Source organism: Calidris pugnax, unplaced genomic scaffold (assembly GCF_001431845.1).
Source record: "Calidris pugnax isolate Ruff unplaced genomic scaffold, ASM143184v1 scaffold156, whole genome shotgun sequence".
Lineage (NCBI taxonomy): Eukaryota > Metazoa > Chordata > Aves > Charadriiformes > Scolopacidae > Calidris > Calidris pugnax.
Window position 1 is genome coordinate 1,326,335 of NW_015090889.1, and position 13,452 is coordinate 1,339,786.

The 13,452-nt window shown below is 36.5% G+C and overlaps 1 protein-coding gene across 1 annotated transcript in view; it reads right to left on the reverse strand.

Annotated features, from left to right (window-relative positions):
• Positions 1-13,452, reverse strand: part of WDR70 (WD repeat domain 70) — a 139,865-nt gene that overhangs the window by 43,064 nt on the left and 83,349 nt on the right. The window contains exon 11 of the mRNA XM_014947564.1: positions 1,391-1,490. Within this exon, the coding sequence (XP_014803050.1) occupies positions 1,391-1,490 (100 nt within the window). The remainder of the gene's footprint in view (positions 1-1,390; positions 1,491-13,452) is intronic.

A 13,452-nucleotide genomic window follows, 5' to 3' on the forward strand; every position in this document is an offset into this window, starting at 1 on the left:
TTCACTTAGCCCACAACAGAAAGACAGATGGCTTGCCTACTCTCCAAGAAGGAGAAGGTTCTCACATAGTTGCTGTTGGCTTCAGTAAGGAATAGCAAGGTTAAGAGTTTTAATCAACCACTTAGGACTGATTAACAATGGGTACAGAACTCTGGATCCAGGAGCCTGAACAGCACTGTAATAAACAACCCAAGTGACATCAGTGTGCCCTAGTAAGCTGTCAAGGACAAGACCACCATCATCTTATTCTCAAACATGTGATCTGGGGAACATAACTTTCGGACTCTTAGAAATGTGGCAAAGCATACAAAGAAGTCAGAGAGTTAGCACCCAAAAGGAGCTGCATACTGCTGTAAAAGCCAGCAATGCTGCTCTACACGGGGAGGACACAAAGCAACTGCAAGCTACAGCCCCTGCTTCAGAGCTTTTGCCATCTATGAAAACCTCTATCCTGGTATTTTGTGTATGTAATCTCCTTCTGTCTTCGTAGCAAACTGGCCAGATGTCCCGTGCATATGTTAGGCACAATGTTAGCCGATGTGAACATATACTGCCTCTCCCTGGGCCTGTTTATTTGGCCTTGGGGCCATGCTAATGCACACACATAGCTTCTGGTTACAGCTGGTTTCCATCCAGACAGCTCAGATTATATGCCTGCACCTGTCTGCAAAATACTGGGTAGACAAGTCTCTGTATGAAAAGCTGTCTTGGGCAGACACCATTCTACCCAATACATCTAATACTGGCGTGAACGAGTCTTCAAATGTATCTTTCTCTTCCCAAGACTTGTTCTTTATCTAAGATTTTTTTATGAAAGTTCTATCTGAAGTTTAAAAAACTTTTTTTGCCATTCAAGCATGTCTTGGCCAGACATGACCTCTTGATGTTTGTAATATAGACTAGATAAAAATTCCAATTAGAACAATTCCAATTAGAACAGAAAAGGACATTGCGTAAGAAAGCTGCTTGAGGAATTAATAATGCCAGAATAGAGATACTGTTATTGAGAGTCAGTAATCTTCCTGGAAAGAAGTAAGTAATGAGACTGGTCTCATTTTATTTTTAATTAAGCTAGTAATTTCTTTTTGGTGTATTATTAATGCTAGACAGATCAGGAACTGTGCAATATAAACAGAAAAGTTCTCTTAAAATATTCCTTAACTGTCATAAAATGCACTTTCAGGAACACAGTATTGTATGGTGTATCAAAATAAAAGATGTAAATTGTGAAACACTTCAGGTTTAAATCACTAGTTTCTGGTTTCACTATCTTATCTCCATCATAAAAGCTGTCATTCAATTTAAATGGTTTGTTTACCAAACCATTTCACTTAATAAAGTTAAAATTGTCTTACTTTCAACACATCACAGGGTTCTTTCAAACACCTACCTCCACGGCTGGCAAGGACAGTGCCATCATAGGAAAATGTCAAGCATGACGTGTCGGTGCCTGGAGCATGGGCTTGCCTGCAATGGAACTTTGTGTGTACCTGTTTGTCAAACAAGTAAAACATTAGAAAATTTGCTTATTTCAAGACAGGACAAACATTTCTTTATAGCATTTTGTGTACTCTGCTGCTATTCCTAAACTTAAACAGAAAATCTTGCATTTTTAGCGGCTACAGAAGCTAAGTATTTCTGCAGCCTTTTAAAGCCTTCATGTGTGTTTCAGAACAGGCTTTCTTAATAAGAGCTTGAATGCAAAATCTGACTTTTTCATAGGTTTAATTATACAGCCCACATTTACACAGCATCAGTGCTCTCGGAAAACTCCCACTAGCACTGAATAAAGGTAGTTATGCCTCGTTAGGATAAAAATAAATTTTAAGACAGTTCTCAACACTCCCCTAATCAGGATTACAGTTAAAAAAAATATACAAAAATACATAATTTGGGAAGGTCTTGAAGAAAGATTGGAAGAATATACTTTTGCCAAATTTAATCTCTGCCAAAATTAATGGCTTGTATACCAGAACAAAGCTAAGATATTCTGAGGTTTGTGTTCCATTAAGCTGCCATAAAATTCAAGTTTGGGAATGCCATATGTTTATTTTTAATTATTTCTATTTTGCTGATAATCCTAGAGAACGGCAGAAATTACTTTCAATTTAACATTTTGCTCTTGTATAGAGCTGAATTCTTATTAAGTCACTACTTAGTAAACCCCCTAAAAATTCTATTAAAAAGGGAGGAACTTCAATTACATTTTAACACTTTTGTAAAATCAAGTTTTCCTACTTCCCAATCAAAAACAATGGTCTCAGCTGAGATACCAAGATGTCTTTTCCGCACATGAAGGGAAAATGGAAGAAAAGGAAAAAGACAGAAACAGAGATAAAAGATTTTGAGACAGGTAGGCTCCTTTATTAACACCTAGGAAATGACATTTCTCATTTGCCCTCTTTTCCTAACATAAAGCTAATTCATATAGCTGTAAAACAAAGCATTCAAGAATTAAAGGTTGCTTGTGCAACTGTATCTCAGCTGCCCATCTGAAAGACGAGAATTAAAACATTCCCTTCCTCATACGGAGGGGAAAAGACCAAATTAGTGACCTTAAAGTCCTTTATTTACCACAGCAATAAGCAAAACAGAAAAATATGCGCAGAAGCATATATTTTCAGAGGATGGTTTGAACAGCATGCAGTAAGTCAGATCCAGACTCGCACCCTGAACAGTAAGCGGACAAGACAGCAGCTGCTTAATGATTATTATCCAATCTATACATTAAGGGAGAGACAGTTCTACAGAACAAAAAAGGAGGATGTGATCACAAAAGGCAGACACACAGACTAAATTAAGCTTGCACAGGAATACTCGGTTACTGTATCTTCTAATTTTTGACTATGCACCTTACTAAGGCTCTTTTTATGGGCTGCTTTGCATGCAAGACACCCAAGCTAGTAAAGTAACTAATGTTATTTACCCTTTCAAATATTTATTCTAAGTTTGGTCCAAACGCTAGAGAATCTTTGTGCGATGACATTAATAACGATTGCAAGCTTACTTTGGTGTTCTAAGAGGAGTCACTTATGTCATTCCCTCCACAAATGACTCTTCAACAAACAAAGGAGGACTTCCAAACACCACGTAAATGCTTCTTACAGCATTTGGAGATAGAATGTAAAAGGCTACATTTAGCCATAGTACTTGTTTTGAAATTACTGTCAGTTCTAGCAAATTGTGCATATCCTGGAGAAACTCTATGAACAGATTGCAGTTTACAACTGTATGTCTTTGGTAGGGGTGTTTATAAATACTAAGAAACATATTTTATGCATCCAATTACATAAAATTTTCCAAGTATGTGGTAACGTATAAAGGATAAACTGTGAATTGGCTATCAGAAAATAAATTTTCTGTAATATTTGTTAAACACTAACAAGCAATTAAAATGATGTATTTTCTGTCTAAGAAATACCATGAACACTTGCAAAAACATCATAAATGGTTAATAATCACACCTTAAAAAATGACAGAAAGATTACAATATGGTATTTAGCTATTTCAAATAAATTGGAAAAACTTCATTTGGGCTGCACAACACTTATCTACTTAACACTCCCATTCCTCCTTGCCAATGTCACACTGACATACATGTATTAAAATAACAGTTTTTTAATTTTGCTGCCTAACAGTGCAAGGGTGGGTTTTCTTTTTCTTTCATACTCAATCAATCTGAAATTCCTTCCTTTTGTTTTGAATACAAATTAAAATAAAGAAAAAGATTTGGGGTATAACCAATCCCTTTTCTTTTATAGTTTACTAGTAAAAAATGGAAACATATATATAGAGAGACAGAGAGAGTAAATCACAATGTTTCAGAAGTTTTGTAATTTATCTATGGTCAAAGATGCTGATTTTATTTAGCATGAATTTATGAATCCATTAATCAAATCTAAACTGTATCTTTCAGGAATTTATCAGCTCACCTTAAAACTGTCATCCATTATAGAGCCTTTTCAATGAAGTACCTATACTTTGACCAGTTCTCACCTTTTTTCAACTGTCCCATATAAAAAGAAAAATAGCAACATACGGATAACCAGAACTCAAACATTATTTGACCCTTAACCACAAAAATTAAAACAACAGAACAAATTTAGTCCAGCTCTATCCAGCTTTGATGCCTTAGGATTTCATGTAAAATAAGGCTTGTCTGAAAGGGATGGTAAGATTGCATGAGGAATTCTGTTTGTCTTTAAAAATAAATTTTGTCAGTTTACCAGCAAAAAGATTGTTTTCCTAACTTTGAGCTCTGCAAGTTTGCCCTCCATATATTACTCTGCAAAGGATTATAACCCTGAATTGTAATACTAAATCAAATATTCTAAAATGATTGAAGGTTGCTCTAAAAATGATAGAAGGTTGAACGAGAAGTTTTTACATATACTGGCAAACATTCATTGCAGTTTTCAAAGAAAATAATGTGTTTGGCCTCTGGCCTCTTAACATTTTTAACAGATGTCTAATCTTGCTAACAAATCATTAGCAAAAAAACTGTTATCAGAATATTTCTTGCTGGAAAGACATGAAACAACAGAACTAATGTACACAATTCAAAAGTTTGATTCAGGAAGGAAAGGGAGAGAGCACTGAAACACTAGATAAAGATGTAAAGATAATTAGGGCAAAGTTTATCTACATTTCTCCCTCATTACTACTCTCCTTTTGTTGCAGAGGTGTCTGCTTTTATGGAGTACTAGTCATGTGCCATACAAAATTTGACAAGTTCATTAGTCCTTAAAATTTTTTAAAGGTTTAGGTTATTTCAGCACATTCTGCAGTAACATGCTCTGTCTTCTGCAACTTGTTTGAAGGCTTTCTAGCAAATAACTCCAGCAATGTAAGCACTTTTTAGCTTTGTATTAGCATGTATATTTTTGTTAAGCAACTACAGGTGACTGGACCTGTGTGCAACATGGAATGATAGGCAGAAAACATGAAGCATGTGTGAGAAAGGACACAGTTGCATGTATCAAAAAAACTAGGAAAACAGATAAATGTCAAGGTTCACAATATCATAGCAGTCCTCATAGAGATGATGAGAACCAGAAGATAAAAGGAAGCCACAGAAAAGGACTGGGAAGGAGGGATGGGAACGTGGCGGGAAGGTACATGACTGAAGTGTCAGGAATTAATATCCTTTGTACAAAAATCTGGGTGGACTGAAGAGGACCCATATGGGAAGTGAAGAAAACAGTGGCCACATGAAGTGTTTATCACAAATGAATGGCCTATAACAGAGCTGCATGGTTAGAGTTCTGCATCACACAACTGCTCTCCTTTTCCAGAATCCTAAATAAAACATGTTCTAGGAAAAGCAGAAGACAGACCTAGACAGTTTGTTCACCTCAGAAATCCAAGCCACGTCTACGAGAAAACCAACAATATGCTTAACTAATGAAACTTCTAAAGTCTCCACATTGTTTCTAGGATACAACATTTCACAGTAAGTCAACACTTTCCAAAGATTATAATGCTACCTCCCCCCACCCTTTCTTCTTTTAACGAAGCAATGAATGTGTCAGCCAAGACATCCTTCTTTCGTCTTGTTCCTAACGTCTTCAAGATTTTTTTAAAAGCAGGGGCAGTAAATTAGGGAAGGCTTTGGGGAAAGGGAGACCTACAAAGTTTATTATATCAATCTTTCCCTGTATTACAAATGAATAATAAAATTTTACCATTTAGTAGTGTGAACATAGTCAACCATGCAATCACAAGCATGCCTATAGCAAAAGGAACTCTATCCAATACTGAGTGTGCCACCAGTGATGTGCAATCTATTCCAGTTTGCTGCAGCACACGGAAGGTGTATTCTGAACAGGGAACCTCAGCTCTGAAGACATCTCTCATGCTTCCTTACCATCTGTTTCCCTTATTTCACATCAAGGAATGTTTCCAATGCTCCTTGAGAGAGCTAGAAATCAGGATTTGCACTTCTTTCAAACATGAGGCAGAAGGGCAGGACTAGCTGGTCAGAGATGCCAGTTAGGCAAGTCCCAAGCCACATATGGCTGTTTGAGATTTAAATGGGTGATTTCACCTGACTAAGATACTGTCAGCAAAAATACTCAATGGCAAAAATGATAATTTTTAATAAATGCAAAAAGCCTTCCAAGATAAAATATTATCAGAGGCCAGTCTCAAGGTGACAAAGGTATGAACTAGAAAGAAGAAAACAAACAAACAAACCAACCAACCAGAAACCATCTTTTCAGCCACAACTGAGAAAAGCTGTCTGGGTCTTTGTTGAAAGTGTTCCCATCAGAGACAGCCAGCGATCTCAGAGCTGTGATCACAGCTGACAAGACAGACAGGTTCCCAGGGCACAAGTTACACTCTCCAAATGGCCATTTCCCCATCCCCCCTTCGGTCATCTCCATTGAAGGAAGCTTATTTGCTTTGCTCTCAATTATAGTCCAGAAAAGAAACGTAACTGTATTTTCTGGGTTTAGCATATCACTTACAAATTATCAGGTCTACATATGCCAGCTGAATTCAGGAATTTCTCAATTTTTTCCCTGAGTAGGCAGTTGCAGACTATATCAGATGCTTTCCTTAAATCTCTGTAAACATGATCCCTGGGCTTTCAATTTATGTGACAGCTCTTCAATACCACTTCCCGTGGTGTAGAAATGGATGCTATTTCAGTAATGACCATACTGATGCAAAACAAGATTAACGTGTGAAATCTGAGGTTTTAGTGTTTACATGATTACACTGTTTCATGATTTGCTCTTCTCTGTGATTTTCTAACTCACTGACAACTACATGTATCATTAGCAGACCTGAAACACTTCTCTATATCCTAATTAACCAATTATGAATACAGTAACCTAACTTTATTTGCCATAACCAGGACATCTGATTGGTAATTTAGTTGTCCTGTGCGTGCATTACATTCTCATCTGTTGCAACTAAGGCCTTTTTCTGGCTGGACAGAAAATATTCTAGGGGAGGCAAGTCTTTGGGATTTCTTTATCTCTCACACTCAGTGGGTGTTTAATACCCTTCAATAATCTTTCACATGTATTCCATAGAAAAATTTTCCTAGTTATTTGCAATACTAAACAGATAAAACACTTGGCTCTTTTTTTTTTTTAATATTCTGCAGTTTTCCTTGAGCAACTGTATTGGGATGAAAAAAAATAGATAAGTAGAATAAAACCCAGAAAAGATAACAGCTCTGTAACTATTTTTAAAGTTTATAAAAATCTTCAATCCCTAGCAATGAATCATGCATTGTATGATGTAACTATGAATGAAAATAAAAACACAAGTGCAAAATGCTTAGTTGGAAAACATTTGGCTGTTTCGGAAAACAGCATTCTTAGAAGAGAAGCCATAGAGCAGTGTAGCCAGTAAAGGCAAAAAATTACTTAGCATTTTGTTAATTGCAATTGATACAAAAAGTTGAGTTCTACTGAAAAAGACCTCTACGTTTTACACAGAAGGCAAGGAGGCAAGGCACATGATCCGTTTGACTACACGGGGTCGTAGACACAGCAAGGAAGCAAGCAGGCTGCTTCACCTTAGAGATGCCTCAGACACTGCAGAGTGACCAGAAAGTCCTTCCTACCTGCCCATGCCGCCTTCACCACTTAGAGCATTCAATTCCTAAGAATATTGCTGACCACAGAAACAATTTCTTCTTAAGTTTACTTACCAAGAAAGATTTTAGGAAACCATTTTAGAAAGATGGATTCTTAAGAGCATTGCTAAATGTTTGCCTAATGGTTTGAAAATGAAACCCCAGCTGAATGTTTGGCTGCGCTGTCAAACTTTGCATTTGAGAAAATAATCTATCTTGGCTACAAAAATGATAAATATTACTAATAAAAATAGCTTTTGGAAACTATTCAGTTGGCTTCCTTTGGGGATTTTTTACACTGCATGAGAAAACATACAAGGATGCAAAAGAAATGTTCTTTTGTATCTTTTCATAACTTATCTAACCCATCCCATGTTATTCTAGCAAATTTACGATTTTCCTCCTTTTAACTATCATAAATATGGATTCTGTAAACCAAAAAACCCCACCACCCCTTCTTTTGCCTCTTTCAAAAATAAATTAATCACTCAGACTTGCCCAGCTGTTGAAGGTTCCTTTGCCTTCCAGAAAACAATCAAATATGATCAACGATATACTGTAAAAAAATCATTAAAAATTTAGTTAAGATATACTAGAACCCCACTTAAGTCTAGAGATTGCTTCAAACTTATCTATGCCAACACCGGATGTTTCATATCAATTAAAAGTAGCTTCTTGCCTATTGGCAATAAACAAGCAAAAATATAAACAGGAAAAAAATAAAGAAGCTACAAATGTGTCTTTAAAAAGTAACTACCACAAAGTTATTCCCACCACAATTCAGTATAATTTCTCGTAATCTTTCAGTCTTCAGTAGTTCCAAAGCTTACGACCCATTTTAGTGATCATATAGAGGTACAGTGTGAATAGAGTGAAACATAACTGAAAATATATAAAATTTAACATAAAGCTTATGTTTCTGGTTCAGTAACACTTGTGCCAAAAAAGGTGTAGTTTGCAGTGAGTTATCAGGGGTGGTTATATAATAAATTTACTTATTTGTTGAAAAAGTAGCTAAAATATGCATATTCTAATGAAATGTGTGTATGTAAAAAATGAACAATCACTTCCACTAAACTTCCTGTAACATATAGTGAGCTATTATTCTCAATTATTTGATTTTTATGATAAAAATGTAAACCATTATGCTGTATTTTCTCTGCTTATTAATTAAACAAATATAAATTTTTTAAAACATGGATTTGGTTTTATTTATTCAAAGAAGGAAGAATGTCTTAGCTAAAAGTGGTATTTTGCCACGTGAAGCATTTCAGTAATAAAAGGAGCATTTTTAACTCAGAGCCTTAGTGGTTTATAAATAATGTTGCATAAGGTGGATGAGATTATTAGCTCAATATATTTAACACTGACTTTCAAGGATTTTGCATATTTGAATTATTATTTTTTTTAAAGCCTCTACAACACAAAACATGCCATCTTCATTCAAAAAAGAAAGTTGAGAATTTTGAGAAGTTAAAGAAAACTCCTTTCCTTCTATTACAGGTCAGTTGGGCACTCATGGATGCTGGAGAATATGCATTCTTTTAATACCCAAAGATATGTTGCTATAAATCCACAAAACACAGAGTTGCTAAATGCCCTCTATTTCAATTATCTTTAACTCAGAATTTTACAGGATGAGATCAGCAACTTCAGGATTAGGCCCTAGAGTCAGGTATGAGTAAAAGTTAAGAAGCTAGTTGGGAAAAAAAAGAGAGAAAAAAAAAAAAAAAGGTAACTGAAGGAAACTTTTCAAGCAATATTCCTAACTCAGTTTCATGAATACTTCTTGGACCTTGCTTTCTTTTCACAATAATTTTATATAATTGACTAGCTAAATAAGCAAACAACTACCTCTAGACATTCATGAGCAAAAGATTGGCAAAGTGGAAAAAATTTTCAAAAGTTGTTCTCTGCAAGTAGTTTATGCTAACTGAACACAGTGTTCCATAGAGAAAGGAAATAAATTCCCACTTAGCTTCAGACTGTAAACCCAAAGTTACAGATTTTTACAAGTAAAATACTACAGTGTTAATCACTGTTTCCATGCATATAATATACAGTTGTTGAAAGCTCTTTTGACGAAATGCGGTTTTGTTCAAATACAACAAATTACAACTGAATACTGCATTTCAATTCATCTGGCACCTAGCTCAGAAACAACACAGTCTTAAATAACTGTGGCAGTTCAGCTTTTGTGGTAGCATCAACATCTACCTAAAATAAAGAGCCCCTTAAAACCTTTCAAGATTAAAGATACTTCGTAAAATAAGTTAAATTTTAAACCAAGATTTCACTGTTTCGGCAAGATGAGGCTCTGGTATACTTGGACTTGATTTCTGACACTCAATATTTGAAATGACTTGAAAACTAATGTTTCCATTTCAAAACACATTGTATATTTATCCATCTACACTGCACCACACTATCATATCAAGTTTCCAGCTAGCCTACAGAGCAGCAACCAAATACCTAAGCATTAGGTAGAGTGAAGAAAACTTGTAATATCCTTTATAAAAATGTGGCTTGCTCTTCTACAGTGAGTGCTGGAGCTCTAAAGAAGAGCAACAAAGCTGAGGGCTCTAGAGCACAGGTCTTATGAGGAGCGGCTGAGGGAGCTGGGGTTGTTTAGCCTGGAGAAAAGGAGGCTGAGGGGAGACCTTATCGCTCGAAAGGAGGTCATAGCAAGGTGGGGATCAGTCTCTTCTCCCAAATAGCAAGTGACACCAGGGGAGGTTCAGATTGGGTATTAGGAAATACTTCTTCAGTGAGAGGATTGTCAAGCATTGGAACAGGCTGCCCAGGGAAGTGGTGGAGTCACTGTCCCTGGAGGTATTTAAAAGATGGGTAGATGTGGCACTTAGGGACATGGTGAAGTGGTCAGTCAGGTTAATGGCTGGGCAGCCAAGTTATTGGTTGGACTTGATCATCTTAAAGGTCTTTTCCAACCTAACTGATGTTATGATTCTATGAAATTCCAGAATATATTTCATACATCAACTGCTTTTAAAATCAGTTTTCTTTTTTAATAGGTATTAAAAACATATTACTGTTTAAATATGAGAGGACAGAATTTCCTTAAATCAATTAATCCCTTCTGTCTCATTTAATATAAATATTAACGTGATTATTCAAGCTTTGGTATTATAAAAATGTCCTAGTCAATATCTAAGACTCTTTCAAACAGGCTGCAGTATTTCCATACCAATTTCTCTCAGAGGAATACAGAATCACTACAGATTTTTTCATTCCACAGTTACCCTTCTCTTCTACTATTAATGTTGCTTCAAAGCCCTCTTTTCTCTTCTTCTCTTATTTCCATTTTTTTATGATACTCTGTAGTACCTCTCTTGACTCCAATTGTCTTTCACCACTAACAACCCTAAAATTGTTATCCATCCAACAAAGATTCCTTCCATTTTGTCATCCTAGCCTTCCAGTTTCATTTCAGCACCGTATTTCACACTCATGCATAGCAACTTCATGTTCTTCCCCACCAGCGGTGGCACCTTCAGAGCACAGGAGAGAAACGAATTGCTGCTTGTAAAAGTCTTGTCTCAGTAATCTCATCTGAATCATCCACTTTTCACCAAATAGCTCCATGTTTCTTTATTACTCTTTTTCACTCTTTATCCTTTTCATCTGATACTGCCTTCTCCTCCATCTTCATTCCTCGTCAATCCCACTTAAATTCCTTCCTGGCTCTCAACAGATTTATCCCTGACAAATCCAACTATGCTACCCCATCCTCATTTTCATCAGCCTTGGAAAAAAGCGCCTATTTTCTTCATTGTTTTATAAGGTCTGGTATCTCCTGTCAACCTTCCACATATTGGCTCCCTTCTTCACTATTCTCTCTGCTGTGTCATTCTCTCTCTTGGTCTCACTGGCTATTCACCATTACTCAATCCCCTTGGCCACTGAACTTGTCACTCTGCAATGTATTTTTAAAAACCTTATTCACAACCGTGACTACCAGTATCTTTGTGTCATTAAATTACTTTCAAGTAAAGGTAGATCATTCTTTGTCTGCTAAACATGTTAGATCAGCTTGACATCACTTTGTGAATGCTTAAATGGAAACTCAAATTCAACATGATGAAAGCTGTTGCTGATTTTCTTACCTGGATCTCCTCAATTTCCCCAGAAGATCTAAGCTCTAACCATTCACCATAAGAAAAATGTTGTTAGATGCAGCATTCGAGTATTATTACTTTGTTATTATTATTACTTTGATATCTTTTCCCTCTTTGTTTCCCTGATATTGGTCCTTTACTTTTAGGGTCCACTGTTGCTTCTTTTTGTGTTCTTTATTAGCTGTATTTTACCAATGACTTATATTCTTCCAATAATAGCAATTACAGAACCTTCAGTTAATCCTCAAGCACATGTTAATCCTAAAGCACATGTTTTTCTCACATAAAGAACGACAAAGGCAAAACCAACAAAACCAACACTCCCTGTTCCGTAACGCATATGGACATCATTTAAAAATTACCAAAAAAAGGAGACAAGTAGCAATTGAGTTTGCACACTGCCCTGCTTTGGTTTGTCAGTATAAACCTCCTACCAACTTGACACCAAAGGATTCATCCTCTGACATGACCACATTTCTTTCCGAAGGAGAATAATCAAAACTTGAAGTTCATTTTACACCTGCGGACACACCGCAGCACACATTAGTGCAGCCCTGCCTTGCCCTCCTACACCAACGCCACAGCCAAGAAACAACAGTGACCTGTCTGGAGCACAGGAAACATTCCTATGCCCCTGTCAACTCCTACCCAGTCTGGCACCACGCTTTCACACATCAAATATCAAAATCAACCAGGCATTTGCACATTTGTGACAAGTGACAAGCCAATGGCTGGCAAAGCAATGCTTTCTGCTGACTGAAACAGGTGTCCCTACTTCTGAAAAATCACTCAGGCTCTTGAAGGTGGAATATAAGGCAGTCCTTCCATGACAAGGGCAGGGACACACCACCCGTACTAGCTGTGCCTTCGCAAGCCCTGGTGAAACAGCCTCTATAAACATCACAGCAGCATACTCTGGACCCGAACACAATGCTCTTTGCTTACAATTTGCTCTCCAAATCTCTTGCAATCAACCTGCTCTCCAAAGAAGACCACAGCCCCGCATACTGGTGAGGACAATGAAACAGACCAGGGAGCCAGAATACAGTGACTCCCAGCAGGGTGTGTGCTGATCACAGCGGCTGCATTAATCAGAGCATCTGTCCATAAAGAACACATTCCATGATTATACAATGAATTGGATTTTTTCAGAATATTTCACTTATTGCTTGTGAACCAGCACAGTACTTTCTAATGTGGCCATCCTATCCCAACCTAAATAAAATGCATTTCACCAGAAATTTAATATAAATTAAGTTTCAGTGCTTGATTTTAGTACAGTACAGTCACCAGCCAATTCTGGAAGTGATACATATACATTGTAAAAAGTTAAACAGTAACCATAAAGGCATTTTTTTAAAACCCTGAACATTGTTTAATCTGAATGAAAATACGTACCTTGAATTATCTAAGAGTTTAAATTGTTTAAATTATTAGAGCTCAGAGTGATTATACACATACAGAAATTCTATTAAACTAGAATTTCATTATAAATCTGTAGGCTTACTTAGACACACAGAGAAACAATGTATTTATGCATAATGTGTGAAATATATAGGTAGTCATATCCAACTCCAACTCTAGTTCTCTATCTCATGAGAAATTTAGAACTTGGTTCGAGGAAGGCAGCTGTTCCACAGATGTATCTGATTTCAGTCTGTGTAGTATCACTGCAGTCATACATTAAATAAAACACAGCTGGACAATGCTCTACCTATTTCA